Genomic DNA, 25645 nt, shown 5'->3' on the forward strand with positions numbered 1-25645 from the left:
GCCAGGGGAGGCATCAGGGGCCTTGAGGGGAGGCAAGGGGTAGAATCAACCTGCCGAATCCCAGCTGGGTTCCTGCCCTCGCACTCCCACCTTTTCTTTGCCTGGTGTTCAGTGGGGATGACGGTGATGTCACAGGGTGCCAAACAAAACAGCCAGGGGGAGTGTGTGCATCATCAGTGCCCGGGAAGGAAGGCCACTGAAAGAAGTAAGTCTGGTGGAAGGACTTGAAAGAAGGAAGGGAGGCACCTTCTGGATGGGGGCGGGGAAGAGCAGCATAAAACTGCTGCAGCAAAGACTAGAGAGAGAAGGCCCAAGCTGGCACTGAGGAGGGATGCCCCCCATCCTCCCCTGCTTTGCCTCTCCCAAAGCCTGTAAATGCCCCAGACATGAGCCAGCCCAGGCCCCGCTACGTGGTAGACAGAGCTGCGTACTCTCTCGCCCTCCTCGACGATGAGTTCGAGAAGAAGGACCGGACGTACCCACTGGGAGAGAAGCTTCACGATGCCTTCAGGTAATGTGACCCAGAGCCCAGGCTCCTCTCCTCTGCTCCCCACCGAAACCCCTCCTGCACCAGGCATGGCTCTTGCAGCAGTATCCCTGAGACTGAGCCCGGGAAAGCTCAGGGGATGGGTGGTGTGGAACCCTGAATTGAAGATCCTGCAATTTCACCTGTCCTGAGACTCCCAGGGAGGGTGGGGATAGGAGCAAGGACCACCCACAGCTTCAGCAGGACCATCCCCAAAGCCCTGCATGAGGCCTTGCCATAGTTTCAGTCCACTCAAGTGTTTCTTGAGTTCTTAAGGGAGCTAGAGATGGGCATGCTACAGCATGGGGCCGGGGGCATCAGAGCCCTTACTTCGATGACCTATCCCCAACTTATTAAGAAAAATCTGAAGCCACCACCATCCCATGTTCTTTGTTCTCTCCTTCTCCTAGATAGTCCTTCCTTTTCCTGGTCCAGAGAATGCCCAAAGGTGGCCCCTAGAGGGTACCTACCAGGATGTGGTCCTGCCAGCCCCTGGGCTATTTCTGGTCTCAGATCCTGGAACTGTGGTGGTGGGTGGTTAGGCCTTGCCTCTAAGGAGGGGCTACATGAGGTGCTCCATACCCGCACTCCAGAAGCCTGAGGCTACAAGTGTTACCTTCCCCCTTCCCAGACTTCTGGCGAGCCTCTCTCAGGCCACTGTAGGCTGGCTCAGTCTTCCTCACTCCCTGAAGGAAACAGCTGATTCAGTTACCTGGATTGAGGTCACTGGCAATGGTTGAAGTGGAGATGCAGGTGGAACTGGTTCAGACCAGGGGAATCACCCACTTCAGTTTTCACCAAAAACCCAGGCCCAACCCTACCTCTCCTCAGAGGTTCCATCTCTGCCCAGTTACAGCTAAGGTATTCAGTGCCCAGTGCCCAGGCACTGTACCCACAGCTGTGCTCCTTGGATAGGTGGGCTCTGCCAGCCTTGGTGCTCAAAGAATTTAAGTTTAGATTGTTTCTATGCTGGAGAGAGGAAGGCATCTGCTGCTGTCCTAAAAGATCTGGATGGTGAAAATTATACAGGGATGTAGAGCGCTAACAATCCCCGTGAGGCTGGCACGAGAGCCTTGAACAGTGCCTGGCACACATAAGGTGCTCCAGTAAATATTTGTTTAATGAATGAATGAATGTCTAGAAAGCTAATCCCTCTGCCCACTTCCCTCTTGCCTTCTGGAGCCTCTGTATAGGTATTTGGCATCACTTTCCAGCTCTTCTCTCAGGCTTCAGATTGTTTTGCTCAACATATGACAGGCTTGCAAGTAAGGCTGGGCAGGTACAAACCTTCAAGTGGGTTGTTTTTCTTTCCCTAGCCAGCTCTCTATTCACATGTCCAGTTTTCCCTGCCACAAACAAACCCGAGAGTTCCTGCAGGGCTGGTTCTCTCTTAGGACAAGGCTTTAGAGATGCTTTAAGCTGTTTACCACCAGTCTAATCCCCCACCCACCATCCCAGGGATGGAAGAAGCACCCCCCTGCCCCAGAGAAGACTAGGGAGTCAGATGTGGGTAGTGATGCTTTTCCATGGAGCATTGGTTGGGACAGAAATCTGTATAGACTATACAGGGCGCAAAGCATTACCTGTGTGTATTTCAGTCTTGGGTGAAATCCAGGGGACCCAGTGTGAGGGAAACTATTGTTGAGCAACAGCAAAGATCAAGAAAGGAGGCCTAATCAGAGCGGGCCAGTGAGTCATCAGATGGGCCCTGGGTGTTTGAGTTCCCTCAACTGCGAGAAGAAAAGTAAATGCCTCCCACCCTCTTCTAGTCATCAATCCCCCAGCTGTCACCCTCCAGTTTGTAGGCCCTTGTTCCTACCGCTCCCGAGTTTCTATGAAAGGACTTGGAGGTGTTCAACAAACAGGGCAGGGATCAACTCTCCCCACCCGGCGTTGACCAATGAGCAGCTCCCCGTGTTTTCCTCCCCCGATGAATTAACAGGGGAAAGAACTTGGTGTTGGAGTCGTCGCACATGAAGGATGGTGGGTCCACAGAGGCACACCCTGCAGGGACAATGGAGCCTTCCTTTGGAGGGAATTCTAAGAGAGATGGCAGCAGCCCCTACTCAGACTGAGTTTCTTTCTATTTTTTTTTTTTTTTTGTACTGTTTGAATTTTTACAGAGATCATAGTCACTTTTCATGGAAAGGTTTAGCGGGAAGCCTATAACCTATTCCTTCTTTTTACCGAGGATCCTTGGAGGGGAAAGATCCCCACTCAGGTCCCCTAGTAACTAGAGCTTTGGGTAAGCAAATGGATGGCATTTACTACTGGAAAGATAATGGTGAGTCTCTATCTGTAAAATGCGTTTAGCAATACAGGGGTGGGCAAACGTCGGTTTACAGTTGTGAGTATGCAAAACACAGAGTTTACTCTTGTGTTATTTACTAATGATTGTCTTAGCCTTCCATGCGAACTGTAAACCTACTTTTGCCACACAATGTATATACTTCGTCTGCACAGACAGTTTATTGTCAATACACTCGGACAGACTGAGTTTCAGTACCAGCTCATCCTTTCCCTTATCCATTCATTTATTCAACATATATTTATGAAGCACCCCAATGTATGCACAAGGTACACAGAAATGAACAAGAGAGCCAGACTCCGCACCATTGTGGGTTTGCTGTTTCGTGGGAGAGACACCAAAAGGAAGCCATTAGCCACAGGGCACCCGTGGAGCTAAGAAGCCCAGACAGGGAGGCTGGGTCTGTGTTCCATCAGACAGGAACTCAGGGAAGCCTTTCCTGGAGAGAGGCCAACCGAGATGGGGGCTGGAATTGACACATCGGGAGGTTAAGCCACCGTGGAAGTCATGCCTTTAGGCCAAGTCTGGTAGACTTCCCGCGGCAGCGCCAGTCAGGGGCCTCCAGCTGTGCACAGGGCATGCGGATGGCTCTCAAGAGAAAGCTTCTGCCTTTTCTTCTCAGTATCTCACACGCTGTTCAGTATGGGTGCTCACCATATTCTGAGTGAATTTTGAACGAATAAATGACCAGTGACAGGATACTGAGTCCAAGCTGGGGCAGCGCTGACTGGAAATCTGCCCCTTTGCCCTCCAGATGTTCCTCTGCCAAGATCAAAACCGTGGTGTTTGGGCTGTTCCCTGTGCTCTCCTGGCTCCCCAAGTACAAAATCAAAGACTACATCGTCCCCGACCTGCTTGGCGGCCTCAGCGGTGGATCCATCCAAGTGCCACAAGGTGAGGGGTCCCCTCAACCAGGCCTGTTCCTCTCCCACTCCCACCTTCTGTGGCCTCCATAACCCACGTGCCCCTAAGCCTTCATCTCTCGTCCTCTGCAGGCATGGCATTCGCTCTTCTAGCCAACCTTCCCGCCGTCAACGGCCTCTACTCTTCCTTCTTCCCCCTGCTGACCTATTTCCTCCTGGGGGGCATACACCAGATGGTGCCAGGTGAGCCGGAGGACAGGCGGTGTGAAAAGGGGTTCGGGTGATTTTCCATCTGCATTCTCTAGTTGGAGCCGGGTGGTTGTTGAGGGACCGTCACTGTGTCAGTCCCAGGTCCTCTGTGACCTTGGAGAAACCTCTTAGCTTCTGCGAGCTCAGTCAGCATTACTTGTTCTGCCTTCCTCCCTGGAATGTGGGGAAAACTTGGTGGAACAAAATGAACTGTGTGCCATAAAGTGCTAAACAGCTGTGAGAAATTACCTTCTAGCCCCCAGGCTGGTCTCAGCAGGCCACTGCGGGGGACATTTGGAGTTCTCTGGTACTAAGTGAGATAGAGAAAAAGGGCCTGGTCACAAGGCCTGTTTCTGGGTTGGGTTCTGCTTGTATTTCCAAGCTTGATTCCTCACGTGTCCAATAAAATAATATTAACAGTTGAGATGAAAGCACCGTGAGAAGTGTAGATCATGGTCAGATGGGAGTGGTGATATGCTGGAGAGAAGCCTTGGAGGCCTTGGGCTCCATCCCCTTGGGGATCAGGGAGCAATCCTGGGCCCCTTGATGGTTTCTACGGGTTTGGTCCAAGCCTCTGACTTTTGCTGGCTGGGTGGGGCACCACAGGTACCTTTGCTGTTATCAGTATCCTGGTGGGTAACATCTGTCTGCAGCTGGCCCCAGAGTCAAAATTCAAGGTCTACAACAATGCTACCAATGAAAGCTATGTGGACACAGCAGCCATGGATGCGGAGAGGCTGCACGTGTCAGCGACACTAGCCTGCCTGACTGCTGTCATCCAGGTGAGGGGGACGGCCAAATCCCTGCCAGGGCCCTGGCCAGGAGAGCATTAAACCACCCTGCCCCTGACTCAAAGACCCAGCTTTGATGTTAAAGCTGATTTAGGGCTCTACTTCCTCCCTCTTCTCCATTCTTAGGGCTACCAAAAACTTAGAAAAGCTAGATATCTCCTCACCTCCCTCCAGCAGGTCCATAAGACCAGCATTCAGACTTAATAAATCTGTCCTGAGTTTGGACTGTCTCACAGACTCGCAGCCTCTCTCCACTCCCTTTCCAGAGCCAGCTCTCTGCCACCACAGTCCTCCTATTTCCTGACACCCCCTTAGCCCCTCCAGCCTCCTCTGCTCCAAGCCACAGCATCACCTGCACAGCATAAATTTCCTTTTTGCCACATGCAAAGGACTCTGCTAGGTTTTGTGAAGCACAGCCTAACAGAATACCAGAGCAGGAAGCAAACTGAGAGGCACCTTTCATTCATTCATTCATTCAGTTAATGTTTCTTAGTTATTTCACTGTGCCAGGAACTGGGCTAGGCCCTGGGGATAACAGATAAGTAAGAAAGAGGCCCAATTCTCCAGAAGCTCCCAGCCCAACAGAGGAAGTAGCCATGTCAACAGATAAATTTGTGGGCAGTGAGATAAGCAGCATAATAGAGCTATGTACAAATAGCTGTGGGAACACCAAAAAGAGTCAGGAGAGACCTCTCCTCAAAGAGAGGGGGTGACCTGAATCTTAAGGGAGGACTAGCAGTTGGCCAGTAAGCAAATGAATGAGGCATGGAAGGACGGTCCAGGCAGAGAAAACATACCCCCAGAACACTATGGCCTTAGAGAGGGCAAACTGACTAGGGATGGCAAGGCAAGAGGTATAGTGGGTCTGGAGGGCAGCAGGCCTTTGGGGATGGGCCAGAGAAGAGGCCAGAAAGCTAGACATGGAACAGACAATGAGATCTGAAGTCTGTCCCCTAGGTAGTTGCTTTGTGTCCAATTGGCAGTCAAGGATAATTTGGGCTATGGAGAAGACGATGGGTGGTAGGTGGATCAGAATCAGGCAGAGAACCTGTTGGGGATATGCAGAGAGCCAGGCAAGAGTGCTGGGGGCCTAGCCCAGTGGTGGCCATGGAGAAAACTGTTGAGATAGGGGTGGACTTGAGGAACATCTTGCCAGGAGCAAAATTGACTGGGCTTTGGTTACAGATAGGATGTGGGAGGTGAGGGAGAGATGACTCCCACAGTACTGGTTGGCCAACTGGGTGGATGGCAGTGTCATCCACTGACAAAGGAAACATTGAGGGAGGACAAGTTTCATTTACAGATGAGGAAACTAAAGCCAGAGAGGTGGGGTGACAAAGAGGCCAGTGTCCTTCAGGGACCAAAATTCTGCGGTCACAGTAAAGAGCAAGACAAGGTCCGGAAGGACTCATTTCCCCAGAGCTCCTGCTGCCCAGGGCTGCACAGAACTCCAGCCCTGGGTTTGGGTCAGGCAGGTGTGGGAGCTGCTGACCCTCTTGGTCATTCCCCCCCCCCTTCCCCCAGATGGGCCTGGGCTTCATGCAGTTTGGCTTTGTAGCCATCTACCTCTCCGAGTCCTTCATCCGGGGCTTCATGACGGCTGCCGGTCTGCAGATCCTGATCTCGGTGCTCAAGTACATCTTTGGACTGACCATCCCCTCCTACACAGGCCCAGGGTCCATCGTCTTTGTGAGTCCAGGACTGTGCCTTGCGAATGGGGAAGGGCTCAAGCTAACACAACAGCCAACCTCACTGTTTGAAGTAGTTGTACACTTCTCATCATGAGATGCTCTCAAGCAAGGGCCAGCTGTCCCGGTGTTAGGAGAGGATGCTGAGAGGGTTCTCACATTGAGAGGGAGGGTCAAATGCACGACCTCGAGGGCTGGGTAAGGTTCTCTGTGGTTAATCCCTGCAGAAAAGGAGAGGTACACTCTTCATCAGTTCCCCCTTCCACTGCCTGGGAAGTCCTTCATTATGTCTTTCATGATCCCTCCTCCTTTAGATTGAACTCTTTCTAGAGAAAGAGAAAGGGAATCAACATGCCTATCCCAGCATGAGCTCCAGACGTGCCCTTTGGGAGAAGGCAGTGGAAAATGGCATAGTGTTCCTGACCACGGTCCAGGTTCTGCTTTGGCGTGCCTCCATGAGCACTGACGACATCCCTTCATGGGGTCAGACATCCAGTGGTGGAGGTGGTGTGGGAAGAAAGGGTGGGAGCCCATAGGCATGATGCTCTCTCCACCAGACCTTCATTGACATTTGCAAAAACCTCCCCCACACCAACATCGCCTCGCTCATCTTCGCCCTCATTAGTGGTGTGTTCCTGGTGCTGGTGAAGGAGCTCAACGCTCGCTACATGCACAAGATCCGCTTCCCCATCCCTACTGAGATGATTGTGGTAAGGACCTGGCCTGGGGCTGGGCGTTGAGGGCCAGGAAAGAGAGGCCATGAGAAAAGGCATCCAGCTCCAGCCAGGGCCAGGGAGCCCCTACCCACCCTCAACCCCCTCCAGTGTCAGCCAGTAGAGCATGAAGTCCAGGGTGAATCCCTTCCATCCCCCTGAATTTGACTCTCTTCCTGTTCCTTGGGGTCGTCCCCCTCAAAGAGGCAGGCAAGTGGGATTTGGGGTCCCAGAGAAAACGGAGGCTTGGGAGAGAGCCCTGCACTGACCCCAACTTTGAGCCAGTCCCCATTTTCCGCTTTGGGGTTTGCAGGTGGTGGTGGCAACAGCTATCTCCGGGGGCTGTAAGATGCCCAAAAAATATCACATGCAGATCGTGGGCGAGATCCAACATGGGTGAGTCCAGGGGGCTGGAAAGTGTGATGCCAACCCCACCGCACTCCCCAGCGAGGCCTGGGCTCAGAGGCTGAGCTGAGAGGAACCCTATGACAGTGCATTATAAACCCTATGACACTGACCAGCTATGAATTGCTACTATTACTTATTATGGAGAAGAGCCACATGGGGCAAGGCTGGCTGTTTTATGAACAGTCTTAACTGCCACACTCACCCCAGAAGTATTGATGGATGCTGTGAAAGCAACGCCTCTTGGATCAGCCCTTATCTGGCTCTTTGCCCTGTTCTAATGCATTGGCTCTTTTTATCCATGTGGACAGGAAGCCATTGGATAAACTAAATTCATTAAGCATCCATTCTGTGCCAGGCAGAAAACTGGGCCCTGGAAGGGCTCAGGCAATGCTGTGCTGCAGAGCAGGGGAGGGGAGGGTGATGTTCACAACTCTGGGGGCTAGTAAGTGTAAAGGGTCCAGAATCTGGGTGTGAACAAACAATGTTGTGCCAATTACTGGCTCTGTGACCTTGAACAAGCCAGGCCTCTAAGCCTCCAGTTCTTATTTTGTCAATGGGAGTGATGGCCTACAGTGTTGTACTGAGGACTCAGATCGAAAGGGTAACCACGTGAGACCCTGGCACACAGTGGGGCTCTGCTGGTCCCTGTGAGTTGCTGAAGGACTCGGTGCCCTCCCTCTCCTCACACCCTTGGGCCCTGCCTCCTCTCTGGCTCCTTGGCAGGTTCCCTACTCCTGTGTTGCCTGTGGTTTCTCAGTGGAAGGACATGGTTGGCACAGCCTTCTCCCTGGCTATCGTGGGCTATGTCATCAACCTGGCTGTGGGCCGGACCCTGGCGAGCAAGCACGGCTATGACGTGGATTCTAACCAGGTAGGTCCGGCTACCCCTGACAGGACTGAACCGGATGGGCCAAGGCCCAAGAAGCCTGGCAAAAGATATCTTGGGGCTCTGGACTGAGGTGAGGAAGGCTGCCTGCCAGTGGGGAGAGGGTCTCTGATCCCAGGAGCTGACCTCTGCTTGATTGGGAGTGGATGGCTTTATAGGAGTAGGTCAGGTCTTAGGCCCAAAACCCAGCTTGAATGGCTAACTCAGTTTGGTCCACTCCCTGCCACCCTGTCCCCACACCCCCAGCACCCAATCCTGCCCTTGTCGCCACAGGAGATGATCGCCCTAGGCTGCAGCAACTTCTTTGGCTCTTTCTTTAAAATCCATGTCATTTGCTGTGCTCTCTCCGTCACTCTGGCTGTGGATGGAGCTGGAGGAAAATCCCAGGTGAGCACTATACCAGGGGAGAGGGGGAGGGGAACAGAACAGTTGCCCAGAGAATCTCAGAAACCTGCAAGCCAGGCCAGCTGCTTCTCCCACCTTCCTCTCTCTTCCCTAGTCTCCACTCCACCAAAGGCATCTACTGGAAACAAATCAAGAGCAATACTCCCTATTCCCAACTCTTTCTCTGAACAGGTGGCAAGCCTGTGTGTATCTCTGGTGGTGATGATCACCATGCTGGTCCTGGGGTCCTATCTGTACCCTCTGCCCAAGGTAAGAGCCCAGCAGGAGAGCAGAGGCCAGCAAAAGACTCCAGTGCGAGCAACCCCTAAGAGTTATGCAGCACTTTACAGATTATCACAACCTGTGTAGTAGACAACATGGGTTTACTCTCCCCATTTTACAGGTGGGAGAAACTGAAGCTGCGAGAGTCTAAGTGATGCTCCTGGGGTGGTACAGCTCACAAGTTCAGGGCTGGACCCAGGCTCCAGCCTCCAAACAGTTGATTTGATTCCCTAGTCTGTTGACAAGTGCCCGTGAGCACCAGCATGGGAAGACTCTAGCCATGGGCCATTTGGGTGTGAGAGGAGAGGGGAAGGGTGAAGAGGGACCAGGATGGGCCCCATGGCTCCAGCACCTGTGCTTTCCAATCCTAAGCCTGAGTGCTCTGCCGGGAAATGTTCTAGAATTCCAACTCTGTCCTGCCAGGCTCCAGGGTCAAGTGTGTTTGTAGGAAGGGCAGCAAGAAGGGGACACCCCAGTGACAGGAACAATGTTCTGCTTCCCTAGTCTGTGCTAGGAGCCCTGATAGCTGTCAACCTCAAGAACTCCCTCAAGCAACTCGCCGACCCCTACTACCTTTGGAGGAAAAACAAGCTGGACTGTGTAGGTACTGGGCAGCCCCTGGGTACCTGTCTGAGCCCTGCCCCCTTCTCCGACCTCACAGCCCTGTCACCTCTCCTGTGAATGATCTCTCTGGTTAGCTGATCTGTGATCGGCATTGCCAAGTGCTAAGAGTTCAGGCTTTAGCGTGAGGCACCCTATGTTCAAATCCTAACTCAGACATTCACAGGCTCCATAGTCAATAGCAAGTCTTTTAACCTCTCTGAGTCTCAGCTTCCTCATCTGTGAAATGGATATTTTATACTCCCTACCCTCAGGGTTGCTTATGAGGAAGAAATGAGACCATACAAGAAAGGAACACAAAGTCCAAATTGTATGTTGTGCTCAATTATTATTTTAATAATAATACCTAGCTATTATTTTTTTAATTTATAGTTCCAAAAAAAAGCAAAAATAAGTAGTTTAAAACAAAACCCCTAGAACATAAAGCCCGCAGAGCAGAGTCTTAAGGGAGTACCAGACTTCTCTGGAGTTCTATTTCCTCATCTGTTATGGGGGTGACGGTCGTGGCTGCATCACACACTGGTTCTGAAGATTAAATGAGATCACAATGGGAAAGCACCACGTGACCATAGAACACTCTCCAAACATGACTTATGTTATGATGAGTCACGTTCTCACCACATCTTCTGCTGGGCAATAGGAAGGAGGCTACCACATATTGACGACACAGCATTATCCCTACTTAAGCCTCACCATAACCTTTGAGAGAGGACTTGCTAATCTCCTTTCGAGATGATGAAACCAAGGCTCAGAGAGGTTAAGTAACTCACCAAAGGCCACAGATGTAGTAAGTGGCAGGGTCAGGATTAGAACTCCAAGTGTTGGATTCCAAGCCTCTGGGCTATACTGTCTCCTAGGGGAGCCAGAGAAGTGAGTGGTCCATCTGGAGTCCCCCAGTGAGTGAGTGAGTGAGTGAAAGGTGAGGAAAGGAGAAAAACCGTGTCCCAATTCCCAGCCCACCAATTTGCTTTTACCCCATCCCAGTGATCCCTGGCTTGGCAATTAGTCCCAAATAGTCAAAGTGCTCTGGGTTCCCATCTGATCCTCACAATTCTCTACAGAAATTGGGTAGATTTATTTTCCTTTGAGAAATTTGGGAAACTCTAAAGGGGGCAACCATCAAAATGGAATTCAGTTCTGCCCCCACCCACCAGGCCCCAGGCCATCAAGCCAGGAAGCATTGCTAAGCCTGTGTTGGGCATACATAGCTTAGTAGATGGAGAAAGGGAACTACGTCTATCGATCACCCATTGGGTGCCCATCACTAGGCTAGGACCTCTATGTTTCTTAACTTGTTAATCCTTTCATGAAGGAGGTATTATTATCCCCCCCTCGTGGATTAGGCACCTAAGGCTCACATAGCTAGGAAGTAGGAGAACGAAACTTGGAGCTCAGGACTGACCCTAGACTTTTGCTCTTATTATTGCACCCTCTAAGACCTGTGTGTGCCGGACTTGTCTGTTAAAAACCAGACAAGATCAGGGAGCCACACTCAATCTAAGGGAAATGGACAAATGTAACCAAAACATAAAACAGTGCAAAAATGGCATGAAAATGGAAGGGTGGGTCTGGGTTGTGCTAGCAGAGAATAGCCTTGGCAAATCCAGAAAGCCTTCCTGAAAGAGGCAGCTTTCTTCCCAGGCCTACTTTCACATCTCTTTCCTCACAGTGTGTCTGGGTGGTGAGCTTCCTCTCCTCCTTCTTCTTGAGCCTGCCTTACGGCGTGGCGGTGGGTGTCGCCTTCTCCATCCTGGTTGTGGTCTTCCAGACCCAGTTGTAAGTAACAGTACCTGCCCCATGCCCAGGCCTGGCCCACCCCTTCTCCCTGCTAAGCCCCAGTTTGGGAGCTATGTCAAGGGCCTGTCATCCCTCTGGTTATAGCTCAGCCACCAAGCATGCGTCTCCAGTGCAGGAGGACAAGCTCAGCATCCCAGGGGTGAGGAAGGGACCCTGCAGCCTTCTGGGCCTGGCACTGGAGGTGCTGCCAGGCCTGAGGAGAGCCTAACCCAGGCAGAACTATGGGCGCAGGCTGGGCTATCTGACTTCTCATATCCTGAAAACCCCAGAGGAAGCCATTGTGGTCTTGGAGGGCTGGGGACCAGAGAAAGTAGGAGAAGAGCAGGTGGGTAAGGATCAGTGTCCTTCCAAAGGTACTTCCAGACAGCAGATCAAATGGGACCCCACTCTAGGAGAATATGAGACCAGAGGACACATGCTGTGTCCTTCCAACAAAACTACATAGAACATTCCAGGGGGTCCAGGCCAGGGTAAGAAGGATGCCAAATGTTAGGGAAACCCTGCCTTCTCTTCTGGAGAACTCAAGACCAGGAAGTGGTGATTTTAGGGCCACTTAAACTTGTCACCATGTATACCTCCACCCCTTCTCCCTGCTAAGCCCCAGTTTGGGAGCTATGTCAAGGGCCTGTCATCCCTCTGGTTATAGCTCAGCCACCAAGCATGCGTCTCCAGTGCAGGAGGACAAGCTCAGCATCCCAGGGGTGAGGAAGGGACCCTCTCCTGCCCTGCCTCTGCCCCAGCCCCCAACCCCAGCACCCCCCCAGGCCTGTTCACTACTAGCACTCACTTGTGTTTTTTCTTCTTTATCCAGTCGAAATGGCTATGCTTTGGCCCAGGTCATGGACATGGACATTTATGTGAATCCCAAGACCTACAATAGGGTGGGTGATCCAAGCTTATGAACATCTTCTTTTGCCCTTCCCCCACCCCAAGTAGAAGAGGGGTTTTTAAAAATAAAAATAAAAATCAGTAAAGACATTTCTGCCACCTGAACTCAGTCTCCCTGTCACAGGTCCAGGAAATCCAGGGGGTTAAGATCGTCACTTACTGCTCTCCTCTCTACTTTGCCAACTCGGAGATCTTCAGGCAGAAGGTCATTGCCAAGGTAAGTCTCAGTCCTCTGGTGATGAGAAAGGCTGGACAGAGAGGAAAGGAGATGGAAGAAAGGGGCCTGGGAGCCAAGGGCAAGCTTCCAAAGAGAGTAGAGGTCAAACCTGTTGACTCTTTCCCTACAGACAGGTATGGACCCCCAGAAAGTGTTGCTGGCCAAGCAAAAGTACCTCAAGAAGCAGGAGAAGGGAAGAGTGATGCCCACGCAACAGAGGAAGTCTCTATTTATGAAAACCAAGGTGAGCTGAGGCTAGGGACAGCCCATGCTCTCTCCCCTGCCCTCTCTGATCTTGCACCCTGGTGCACTTCCTCCCAGCACCCTTCAAGGCAAAGGCAAAAGTCTCTGTGGACATTGCTTGGTGGTCACTGGCCATTCTTATCCTTGGGTGAGGGGATGCAAGCTCCCATGTCCCCTCATTCTCTGTTTAAGAAAGGATATGACCCATGGACTTATGAACAACCCCAGGAGGGGAACAGCAGTGAATTTCCCAGGGTACCCAGCCAACCCAGAGCAGCACGTGGAGACGGGTGTGGGAGGTACAGGGAGAAACAGACAGGCACGGACAAATGCAAAAAAGGGCTCGATTATTTTCAAAGGGCTCTTTCCCACAATAAAGTAGGCTGTGGCTTCAGTGACTCTCTTGGAAGGATCCTCCAACTTTGTCTGGGTTGTAAAAGACCAAACAGGAGCCCCCGCCTGAGCAAGGGGCTTTGGGAGTTGCCTCTCCCGTGAGGATTTTGGGGCTTGTATTCACCATAATCAAGTTTAGTGATTCTCCTTGGCCCTGCTTGAGCCACAGCAAAGTTTCGTTCAGTTTGCTGATCTCCCATCCCTCCCCCCTAGACTGTCTCCCTGCAGGAACTCCAGCAGGACTTTGAGAACCCCTCCCCGACTGACCCCAACAACAACCAAGCACCTGCTAATGGTGCCAGCGTGTCCTACATCACTTTCAGCCCTGACGGCCCCCCAGCTCCCCACTGTGAGCCACCGGCCCCTGCTGAGACTCCCAGTGAGCCCACTGATGTGCTGGCCAGCGTCCCGCCCTTCCTCACCTTCCACACCCTCATCCTCGACATGAGTGGAGTCAGCTTTGTGGACTTAATGGGCATCAAAGCCCTGGCCAAGGTGAGGCCCTTGGGCAGAGGGAGCACTGGTCACCCCCACGCACACTCTTACTCTGCTCTCCCGCTCTCCATTTCTTGGAGCATTCATTCTAACAAGCTGAGGGAGGACATATGCCAACAAGACTCAAAGTCCCTTAGGATCTGTTTCTCTCAGATGTGACCAGGACAAGATGCTCTGTGCAGAGCAGGCCCAGACAGCCCAAGACAATTAGTGGCTGGAGAGGGAGACCTGAGGTCCAGGCCCCGCTGGTCGCACCCCTCACTACCAAAGGCCATCCCAAGTTCCCTCTCAGGCCACCAGGAAGCCACCCCAGGGTCCTCTGAGTAGAGTCCAGTTTGGCCCTTGTTTATGGTCTGCTGTCCCTTCCCACACTCACCCAGATACTCTAGCAGCAGCCAGTTCCAGCCAGACTAGGGGGGAAGAAATAATATCAGTGCCTTAAATCCTTGGCCACTCGGGCAACCCATGGGACAGCTTGAATAAATGTATTCATCTGACAACTTTTGGCGACCACCTCCAAGGGTTGAGTCAGCCAACCTCAGAGCTGGTTCAGAACGAGGAGAGTGGAGGGGAACAGAGAGTATAAAGGCTGATATCACCCTTGGGCAGGTGCATGGAAAGTTCCATCCCCAGCTGGGGGCTCAGCCTGCTTCCTGGGCCTGGACCTGAAGTCCTGGTGGGCCTTGGCTGAAGCCCTAGCCTCTCGTGGGCGTTGGGCCTCCCTTGCAACTCCTGCCTGAAGCCACAAAGTCAGGAAAGAGGTAGAGTCTGGGAATCTAAGCTACTGAAAGAAAGACCTGGCCCCATCAGAAGGGGCCCTGGTGACTTTAAGTGCCCGCCTCCTTGGCAGAGCCCCACTTCCTCCCTGCTTTCAGAGAAGCCTTCAGCCCACACTCCAGCGAGGAGTGGTGTGCTTTGCTGCTATTTTTGCCTTTGGCTGCGGGGCTCTCAGGGATGCTTACTTGTTTGGCTTCCCCTCCAGAGTGGGTTTTGCGAATCACTTCTGAGAGGCACTCAGAACGTTCCTTTCCTTTTGTCTCCCTATCCTGACACTTCTAGCTGAGCTCCACCTACGGGAAGATTGGTGTGAAAGTCTTCTTGGTGAACATTCATGGTAAGAGAAGCAGGACATTTGGAGATTGAAACATTGGCGAGGGGGTGAGGTGGGAACAGGTTGGAGGGATGCTGAACAAGGGGGTAGAGGTGAGAGCACCCACATATTCCCCCATACTGCCTGCTCATAAGAGCTTCGGACAGAAGTCAGAAGACACTGGCCAGACTACGTAAACCTCCCAGGGATCTCAACAGCAGAGTGGGAGACCATGGAGCTAAAGGACAGCTAGGATTCTAATTTTCCCCTCCACTAATTTGCCATATGTCTTTGGCCAAGTCATTTTCTCTGCCTAGGGATCAGTTGTCACCTATGTAAAATGAGGTTGACTAGATGAATTTGGGGGTCTTCTCTAAATCTGAAAGTCCATGAATAGTAAAACACACATACCATTACTACTCAGGGAATGCAGATATGCAGTTTTATATGCACGCAATTTCCAAAGGGCACATACACAACCAGAGGATGTGTCCACAGAGCAGTGGACTTTCACATCCACATAGAGTTCAGGGACATGAACACATAGCAAGAACACAGACACACAAGAGAGTGTGAAGGGATACCTACTCGCACACCCCGTTCCCCACAGAGGACCAGAGCCCTTCCAGGGGGCCTATCCAACTTCAGAACTGGCCTAAGGCAGGCCCAGGCTTGATGGAGGCCCTGCCCGGGGAGAGAGAATCTGTGATGGCAATGACGGGCTGTGCATGTGCTCCAGAGTTAGGCCAGAGGGTTCCTCCCACCTCACTGACACTCCTCAGGAAATCAGCTCTAAGATTTGGTACTAGTAAGAGCTCCACCACACACTGGAAGTTGCAGGAAAGTCCTGGGTAAGCAGGAGGAAGGATGGACCCTCAGAGGATAGAATTGGCAGCAGCCTTCTCATGAACATTTTAGTGTTTCCCTCTTGAATGACCACAAAGTACCGACTCCCTGAATCAAACTACTTCCTTCTACCATGGGTTGAAGGTTCAGCATCCTCGAGCTCATGTTGCCCTCTGCTGTCCAGAACTGATATTGCAAGGCCAATGCCACAGCCCTCTGAGGCCAGTAGAGCAACCTTCAGTCCTCTCTCTCCATTCCTTTCCCCAGCCTCCCTCACCCCCACCGCCAGCTCCAAGCCACAGTGACTGTCATCTTCCTGAAGGTGGTCTTTTCCTTCCAGCCCAGGTGTACAACGACATTAGCCATGGAGGCGTCTTTGAAGATGGGTGTCTAGAGCGCAACCACATCTTTCCCAGCATACACGACGCAGTCCTCTTTGCCCAGGCAAATGCCAGAGAAGTGGCCCCAGGATGTGACTTCCAAGGGGTAATATCTGGGCACCTGGGGAATCCTAGGCCCCAGGACACTGAAATAGCAGGACCAGGGGGCATTAGAAAGAACACTGGAGAAGTTTGGTGTTCCAAAACCAATTCTGAATCTCAGTTTCCTTCCCTGTGGAATGGACACCCAAAACAAACATTACCTACCTCAAAGGGTTTTTCTTTTGTTTTTGTTTTAGGAATGATAGTTATATCCTTTATATCACTTGAAAGTGCTTTGTATATTATAAAATCTTTTATGAATATTAATGTACAGATAAGAAAACAGAAAGGAAAGAAATGAAGAAAAAAAAAATTTCATGTCGAGGTCCCCAAACACCCAAAGCATATTGGTTATGCCCAGTTTTCTTTGCTCACTCCCCCTCCTCACTAGAAGAGGCTTTGGGGGAGGGAGAGGAGGAAGCCTGCCTGTTTTAATTTATCAGAGCTTACAGATTTCAGGCTGGTGATGAATGAAGAAACTGGGTCCGAGTTTTGTCTCAGTTTCTTGACATTTAATTTACTAGCTCAGTAAGTGGTATGCAAATGAGCTACAAATAACACTGTTTAGGATTCCATGAAGCTGGGGAGGCAGAAAAAGCCCACCCCACTGGGGTCCCTGCCCAGGCCTTCCCTGCAACCCCCAACCTCCCAGAGTCCCCTCCCAGCTCAGCCCTGTCCTTGACCTCCCGAGACTCTGTGTCCCAGCCCTTGATAAAGCCCTATCCTGCCATCCGTGGGTCATCGGAAAGCCTTTTCTGGCCTGAGAACAACCATTTGCTCTTTGCTTTAAGAGACTGATGACAGAGAAGCCATCTGTTCTGAGTGCTGAGAGACTGCCCAGGAAAACACAGGACCTTGGCTCCCACCCCTGACACGTAGAGAGAAACTATGCAGGAGCACAGTTAATAACCCCTGTCCGCACGGCAAAAAGGACAATTCTGGAAGGATCCTTCTCACTTGTTATTGTACAAATAACATCCAGTTATTACAGTTTATATATTTAAAATAATGTATATTATATGTAATATATTTACATATTACAGAATATATTTATACATCTAAATCACACCACACCCTTTTCAAAGCAGCAAAGTGAGTGTGATGAGGAAACAGAGGGACATAGATTCCCCAAAGTCAGGCAGCTGGCCAGGTACAGGCAGAGTCCGGCTATATTTTGTGAAGCAGGGGAGGGAGGGAAGGCAAGGGGCAGGAGAGCAGTTTTGAGTCAGAAAACGCGGTGTCACTGAAAGCCTGCCATTTGCACCAGGCTTTGTGGCTTAGTCAGGGAGCTCATTCTGCTCTGGTTTTCCCTCCCTAGGCCCCAGTGGACCCTGAGATCTCCTTATACGATGAGGAGGAGGAGACCTCCAGCTACTGGGACTTAGAGCAGGTGAGCTAAGGGGTGGAGGGGTGGGGGAGGCGGGGAAGGGAGACTCTCAGATCCAAGGTGCTCAGCAGGAGCTCTCACCTCCAGGCCAGAATGGTCATCTTGAAGTCAACAGCGTTTCTTTCTCACCTTTCTTTTAATAGCAGATCTTAATTCTTCTCACTCCCTGAAAGGCGGGGGGGGGAGGGGGCACTGGACCTAGTCCTAGAGAACGAACATCTATTCTTAACTCTCCAACACATCAACCACGTGATCCTGGGCAACCACATAACAACACCAAGCCCCAGTTTTCATCACTGCAAAATAAGGGAAATGTGGGTAACACCTGTGCCGTCTACTCACAAGATTAGCAGGGGAGTAATTGTTCTTTCATTAATTCAGCAGATATTTATGGAGCGCCTACTGCTTGCCTACACAGTTTCAGGGTGGGCATACAGCCGTGGACTAAACAAAGACCCCTGCCCTTAGGAAACATACCTGGTAGGGTCAGATGAATTCTAAGGGTGCAAATGCTCGTGGGACAAATACTGTTGCATGTGGACAGGCCTTAAAGGCGAAGAGCTATGCAGATGGGAGGAGTTAATATCTCCATAGGACCTTGCGGTCCCGACATGAAGAGTAGCACTACCGCAATGCTGAACTAAAAGAAACCAGACAGAAGTAGCATCTAACTTCATGCTTCCTCCCATTCTTTGTGGGCTTGGGTTCCACGGTCCTCTGAGCACGCCTCTGGGAGTGCTGATGACATGCAGGGGACAAGAAATGCAGCAAGAGCCACGAAGATTTGCAGGCTGATCGCTAGGCCCCCATGGAATCTCCAGCATGTTCCAAAATAGTTTATCAGCCAGAAAAAAGAGGGGCAGCCCTAGCCAGATAGCTCAGTTGGTTAGAGCATTGTCCTGATTTCCCCAGTCAGGGCACATACAAGAGTCAACTAATGAATGCATAAATAAGCAGAACAACAAATCAGTATTTCTTTCTCTTCCCCGCCCCCGCCCCATCCCTTCTTCTGTCTCTCTTAAAAAAAAAAAAAAAAAAATCAATTAAAAAAATTTTTAAGGGGAGGCACATCTGGAAGGTCACAGCACAACAGAGGACACTCCAAACTGGATTCCAAGCATCTTCTCCTATCACGTCTGGACCCATTCTCCTCTTAGGCCGACCCTGCCTCTCACCTGTCCTCACACACTCACTCAAACCCTCACACACACACATACACACTCACTCACAATGCTGCTTTCTGGCCAGGAGTCCATAAGGTCACCTCTTGGTTGCAGCCATTCTAAAGCAGCTCCTTCAACTCCCCTTTCCTTCCCCACAGGAGATGTTCGGGAGCATGTTTCACGCAGAGACACTGACCGCCCTGTGAGGGCCCAGCAGTTCCCAGGCTGCCTCAGAGCACATGGCACCTGGGACTTCGTGAAGGACGAGCCTGGGGTCACAGCGGACGACGGGTAGAGGACAGCACCTCCACCAGGACTTCAGCTCCTCTCCAGTCTCCTCCTCCTCTCTCGTTACCCCGCCTCCCTCCTGGCATCTCTAGAGTGAGCCAATCTCAGAAGCAGGGAAAGCCACCTCTTCAGTCTTCTGCTAACCCCTCATGGCCCTGGCCAGCAAGTGTCCTGTTTGCTCCTCGTGGCAGCTGATCGGAGCCCCTGACTGCTGGACTTGAGGCATGAACCAAGGATAGAAGGGAAAGTGTGAATGCTGACTTGGAGTGCAAGTTTCAAAAGTGTCCTTGGGCCTGTGTGGCTTGGTGTCAAATGGTGTCAAACTATCACAAGACACAGGGACCAACTTGCTTAGGATTCTGTTGCTTACCCCCTCCAGCTGCCCCAACTCTGTTCCTGGTAGCTCTGCAGCTCTGGGACCATGTGCTCCCCACAACCCAGGAATCTGTCTTGGTGGTTGCGCCACTTCCTCCTCATGTCCAGGCTGCTGGGACCTCTATGCTATTCAACACATCAGACTTGAGCCTGAGGGGTAGCCAGGGCCCTCAAGGCCAGCAGAGCTACCTCCCCAGGGGCAGTTCACCAAGGTAGCTGCCCCAGCTTCCTGAAACATTACCATTCCCTCTGTCCTGGGGGGCTGCCCCCTTCCACTTGAGATGGTAGGAATCCAAAAGGGAAAGGAGGGTAGCTGGCAGAATCCTCTGGCAACCTAGCAACAGGTACCAGTTATTCTGCACAAAAGCTTTTGGGATTCCCCCAATGTACCAGAGATGGGGTGGGGGTGCTAGTGTCAACTTAGGGCAAACTGGTGGTACCTAAGTGGGCCTTGACAGTCCCCCTGACCTCACAGCCCATCAGGGAAATGCCTCCTCCACTTGGGAAATCTACCTTGTCCCTCTTCACTTGGCAAGAGCCAATGAATTTAATTCTTCCTTATCAGCTTGGGGCCCGAATCCTTCAGGCAGGCAAGGGAGAATGCCCCCCAAAGACCAGCTACATCCCCACACCTAGGCACAGAACATGGAGAAAGGCTCACCCAGATTGGGTCTTCCTCCACGGGGGTTCCTTTACAAACTCAGGACCTGAGGCCACCTCCTTCTAGGAAAGATGAGAAGAGGGGTTAAGTTCTCTATGTACATAAGGAGGTAACTAGAGGAACCCACTGTGACCTGAAAATAAATAGGTTTCATGTGCAAGTGTTTGGGAAATTCTCCATAGATGTGCACAGAAAATATTTGGCCTCTCCCCACTCCCTTTCTCAAGCTCCTTCAACTTAATGACCCCTGCCCAACAGGCTGGGCTGGCCCAGCCCGGAAAAATGTGCCAATTCCTCACTTCAGCCTGACCTGCACTGTGTGTCTGTATATTGAGTGAGTCAGTCAGCTAGCAAGTCTTCTTAGAGTTAAAGAAGTAGGTACTGGCAAAGAGCCAACAGATTCTTGGCCCAGGAGCACTGCTTCTCTGAATTATTATGCCATCTGGCTGCCAATGGAACTCAAAACTTGGAAGGCGGAAGACAATGTTATCTGGGATTCACCATGCCCAGCACCCAAAGTGCCAAATTCCGGGAAGACAAGACCTTAGCCAATGACAACTCACCCTCCCCTACTCCACCTCCTTCAAAGTCTAGCTCAGGCCTAGGAAGTAGATAAAGATCACAGTCTCAGAACATCCCAAGTCAAGAGGTTCCCTTTGAACCAAGTGTTTCCCTCCCTTGGGGACTTGATGAAGTCACCATTAACCACCAGGCCAGCCCCAGGCTTAAAGGGAACTGCTGACTCACAGCAGCCTGGAGTTGGGGCTCAAGGAGGGATCCTGCAACATGTCCAAGGGTATAAGTACTCACAGGGCCCACAGAGGAGGTGAGATTGGAATTGGAAACACGTGGAGTGGAGAAAGACATTAAAGAAACTTTCACTTTTAGAATACTTTGGAAAGAACACAAATTCACACAGACCACTCTCTGGAAATGATTGAAGCAGGAAAGGACAAGGTAGTGAAATAATCCAGAATTTCAATACTTTTAAATATTCTTACTGATACTGACCTGTGATGATGTGGTTCCCGGGGAAGGCCGGGACTCTTGAGACATTTGTGTAATTTATTTAATTTAAACGCCTTTCTCCTTTTGTTCATTTTGGTAATAAAGTGCTTTTGAAATGTGAACAAATGCATGTGGTTTCCCAGAGAGGCAAAACAAGTCACCTCCAGGAAAAGCTGGCCTTGCTGTGCACTGTCCTGGGGCAAGCTAAGACTTAACCATGAATCTCTCAGCTCCTCTCCAGATTCTGGTTTTCCACTCCCAGGAATGAATAAACTCCATGATCCAGCTGAAGAGCAGAGACTAGGGTAAGAAGACTGGGCTAAGGGATCCACATACTCAGGACCAGTTCCCAGAGCCCACTCTGTGATTTCTGTGGCAATCAGGGAACTGGAAGTCCCATCATCTCTCCGTATACCCTTCACGTGCTAATTCTTCAACATTCATGAGATGTCTGTTCAAGGCCAGTCTCATCAATACTCAGCAAAGCTTTCAGAATCCTTAGTTTGGGGGAGCACACAATCTAATCCCAGCTCCCCCCACCCTCGCCCCCATTTTGTGAGACAATGCAAGGAGCTTAAAGCCATAGAACTCAACTGTCTAACAAGCTAGGTTGGCTCCCAAAGTTGTTTACTAACAATAGGAAATGAAAGAAAATAAGAGGAATCAGAAAAACAGCAAAGGCACGAAGGAGACAGAAATATCATGAGGTGGAAAGAAGTGGGCTAGAGATCAAACAAAGCAAGGAGGGAAGGGAGATGAATGATCAGCAAGATATACACGAGAACAGAGATCGGGAGAGCAAGAAAAGGGAGAAATAGGTGAAAGGATATGTTGCAGAGGCAGAGAAACCAGTGAGTTCCAAAATGATATTTATGTAAAATAATCTAATGTTGCTTTATCCTGCTATTCAGCTGCTCTGCAAGACCTGAGTAAATTAGCAAGGAGCGTCCCTCCCATTTGACTTTTATATATATGCACTCTTAGCCTGAATCCCTCTGGACGCAGAACCTGAGACAAAATTTCATGTACAGTTATTTGGGAAATGATCTCACGGAGCAGAAGTGAAAAGCAGGAGGAGTGAAACGGGAGAGAGGAAAAGTGAACACAAGAGTGAGTTACTGAGGAAGACACTGTGGAAGGCAACTGGGGCTCCACCCCGCCGGACCTTTCAGGAGGCCTGTGAAACGCATCTCCACACTGTCCCGAAGAAACATTTAACCATCACTCCTATGTTCCGCTGATCAGGATGACGCCGTGGGTATAACTCTCCACCAATTAGAGGTTTCATGGATCTGAGTGCAGAGCAATGCCCATGGTGCCCATGCTATAGCCTCAGGGCAGCCACCGAGAGCGGGAAGGAAGAAATATGTACAGCTCCAGAGAGGGCCTGGCAGCTAACTGCTTAGAATTGCTACCTCAGCGGAGGGTTAGTAGGAGAGTTTTGAGTGGCACATAAGCAGCACCTAAATCAGAAGCATTTCTTTAATTTCTCATCTTTAAAACCTATGTTTGTTTACCTTTTGTTGTAAAACTACAACATGACTTCAGCGATCTTTAGGAGTAGTGTCGAAACATCTATACGATTACCATCTCACCATTCTAAACCAGAATGGGGTACCTGAACATGCTGAGTTCCTAAACGTGGTCCCTAATACCACTCCTTACTTAAAGGAACGAGGACCCCTCAGTGAAATGGTGGATTCCAGGGCCAGGGCAAGGTACTTACAAAATGTGCCTAGAACAACGTTTTATGCTGGAAATGAAGGACTTGCTCAAAAAAATGATTGATGCATGTCCCAAGCTTGCAGGAACCAGACTGAAGCAGCTTTTAGCCAAATGTGGGACAATCTGACCACCAAAATAATTAAATGCAATGATAAATTTTAAACAATTAAAAACAAGAATTGAGTTCATCCTGATGATTGATGGGTAGATAGATGATAGATAGATGATAGATAGATAGATAGATAGATAGATAGATAGATAGATAGATAGATAGATAGATGATAGATAGATAGATGATAGATAGATGATAGATAGATAGATAGATAGATAGATAGATAGATAGATAGAGAGAGAGAGAGAGAGAGAGAGAGAGAGAGAGAGAGAGAGAGAGAGATAGATAGATAGATAGATAGATAGATAGATAGATGATAGATAATTATAGAGGCGTTGTAGTATTTTTTAATATCCAGGAGAATTAGTCCCCACCTGGGACATATTTTATGATACAGTTTTCTTATTCAAGAATATGGTATGCCTTTCCATTTGTCTAAGTCTCCTTTTGATCATCTAAGTAGTGTTTCCTCATATAGATCTTACACGTTTCTCAAGTTTATTCCTATTTATATTTTACCTTTTTCATTGCCATTATAAGTGGAATCTTTTATTGTTTTTTCTAACTGATTGTTGTTTGCAAATATAAAGGCTATTGATTTCTGTATGTTAATGTACACCCAGATTACCTACTAAATTCTCTTACAGTAATAATAGTTGTGTAGCAGTTTTCCAGTTTATTATTTCAAGTTGACCAAATATACATTCTATATCTGCAAATAATTATAATTTTACCTCCCTTTCAAATTTTATACTTCTTTTATCTAATTGCCTTTATTAATACTTGCAAAACAATGTTAAATAATAATGGTGATAGTAGACATCCTTTTCTTATTCCTGACTTTATTTTTTCTCATTAAACATGATTCTGGATTTAGCATTGGAAAAATATATTGTATTATTTTTAAACATTTATCAAGAATGGATAGAGAGAGATCAATGTCTCTCATGACAGTGTAAAGAGATCCATTGACCAGCTCCCCAGTGAAACTGGTGACAATGTTTTTTATTTTGTTTTGGTTTTGGGGTTTTTTTGGTGGTTTGGGGGTTGTTGTTTTTTAAGCCTCTAGAAATGGTTCTAAGGGCAAACAGCAAATGAAAAAACATCTATTCAAGAAAGTCTGTAAAATTTGGTTTTAAAAGATGGAAATCTCTGATATCTGAACCAAGACCACCCCCTTCCTTCCCCTTCCCAACTCAGCAAGCCAAGGCCTTTGCTCCAGACTGCTGCAGCCAAGACTACAGGGCTCCATTTCTGCCCACAACCCTCCAGTTCCCCACCAGGGCACTTTCTTCCCAGGAAGAATAGGACTTCAGCATTGCTCATCCTGCATCCAGCTACCCTGTGTTGAGGCAAAGTCCCAAGTGAGTGAGGACTCTCTCCCTCCTTCCCCATTCCCAACTTGTGTAGTGGAGGTTCTATCTTGGGTGCAGTGGTGCGCTGAGAATACTAGCATCTCAATCACCCTAACCTCAATGTGTGAGGCAATGGTCCCCCATGATGACAGGAAAACCAAAAGGACAATAGGTTACTGACCCCACCCTCCTAATACCAAGAGCTGAGCCCCTAGAATAGGATGATCATTCAAAGAAAAGCTTGCCATTGTCCCTACTTACAGGTGTAGAGATCTGGCTCAGAGATTCTAGCTGAGGGAAGAGGCAGGCCATAATATAAATTTAAAAAGATAGCTCCTAACTTTTTCCCAAAGGAACTGACTTCATTTGCAACAGAGCATGGAGAAATTCATGACTAAGGGTGCTACGTGTTAGAACACAAAATAAGTCTTAACAAATTCAAAGAGATTGAAATCGTATCAAACATGTTCTCTGACCACAATGGTAAGAAACTATAAATCAACTAAAATAAAAACACTCGCCCGGCCAGGCGTAACTCAGCGATTGAGCATCGACCTAGGATCCACGCGATCGGGGTTCGATTCCCAGTCAGGGCACATGCCCAGGTTGTGGGCTGCAGCCAATCAATGACTCTCTCATCATTGATGTTTCTATCTCTGTCTCTCCCTCCCCTTTCCTCTCTCTGAAATCAATAAAGATATATTTTAAAAAAAAACAAAAAAAACATTCAAACACATGGAGGCTAAATAGCATGCTATTAAACAATGAATGGGTTAACAACGAGATCAAGGAAGAAATAAAAAATTACCTGGAAACATGAAAATGAACATACAACAACCCAAAATCTATGGGACATAGTGAAAGCAGCCCTGAGAGGGAAGTTCATAGCATTATTGGCCTACCTCAAGGAGCAAGAAAAATCTCAAATAAACAATACAACCCTTCACCTAAAAGAACTAGAAAAACAATGAAAAGAAAAGCCAAAGTAGAAGAAAGGTAATAATAAATATCAGAGTGGAAATAAGTAACATAAAGACTAAAAAATAATAATACAAATGATCAATGACCAAGAACTGGTTCTTTGAAAAAATAAATAAGATTGACGAACCTTTAACCAGATTCATCAAGAAACAAAGAGAGAGGATCCAAATAAATAAAATCAAAAATGAAAGAGAGGAAGTAACAACTGACATCACAGAAAAACTAAGGATTGTAAGAAAATACTATGAACAACCATATGCCAAAAATTGGACAACCTGAGCAAAGTGGATAAATTCCTAGAAACATACAATCTTCCAAAACTGAATTAGGAAGAATCAGAAAACCTGAATAGAACTATTACAACTGATGAAATTGAAGCAGAATCAAAAACACCCAGCAAACAAAGTCCTGGACCAATGG

The 25645-nt window shown here is 49.3% G+C and overlaps 1 protein-coding gene and 1 long non-coding RNA gene across 2 annotated transcripts in view; one reads left to right on the forward strand and one right to left on the reverse strand.

The window, feature by feature from the left end:
• Window positions 1–18952, reverse strand: part of LOC308548924 — a 29996-nt gene extending 11044 nt beyond the window's left edge. Inside the window, exon 1 of the long non-coding RNA XR_013997688.1 lies at window positions 18787–18952. This is a non-coding gene — a long non-coding RNA (uncharacterized lncRNA). The remainder of the gene's footprint in view (window positions 1–18786) is intronic.
• SLC26A9 (solute carrier family 26 member 9) lies at window positions 366–21172 on the forward strand. Its single transcript, XM_081121079.1, has 20 exons — window positions 366–511; window positions 3589–3728; window positions 3830–3940; window positions 4553–4728; window positions 6262–6426; window positions 6983–7135; window positions 7452–7534; window positions 8270–8417; window positions 8706–8819; window positions 9009–9086; window positions 9603–9698; window positions 11389–11495; window positions 12328–12397; window positions 12529–12621; window positions 12752–12865; window positions 13471–13752; window positions 14812–14866; window positions 16029–16174; window positions 17489–17560; window positions 18879–21172. Exons 1-20 carry the CDS (start codon window positions 387–389, stop codon window positions 18924–18926), a joined length of 2376 nt encoding a protein of 791 aa, XP_080977205.1. The 5' UTR covers window positions 366–386; the 3' UTR covers window positions 18927–21172.
• Window positions 21173–25645: the final 4473 nt, after the last annotated feature.

Source organism: Miniopterus schreibersii, assembly GCF_964146895.1.
Source record: "Miniopterus schreibersii genome assembly, chromosome: 19".
Classification (NCBI taxonomy): Eukaryota; Metazoa; Chordata; class Mammalia; order Chiroptera; family Miniopteridae; genus Miniopterus; species Miniopterus schreibersii.

Bases quoted from the DNA above. Each gene is read 5' to 3' on its own strand.
- SLC26A9 (XM_081121079.1), top strand. From the start codon at position 387: ATGAGCCAGCCCAGGCCCCGCTACGTGGTAGACAGAGCTGCGTACTCT. The intron at 512-3,588 runs GTAATGTGACCC...TTTGCCCTCCAG, and splicing joins AAGCTTCACGATGCCTTCAG to ATGTTCCTCTGCCAAGATCA. The intron at 6,427-6,982 runs GTGAGTCCAGGA...TCTCTCCACCAG, and splicing joins GCCCAGGGTCCATCGTCTTT to ACCTTCATTGACATTTGCAA.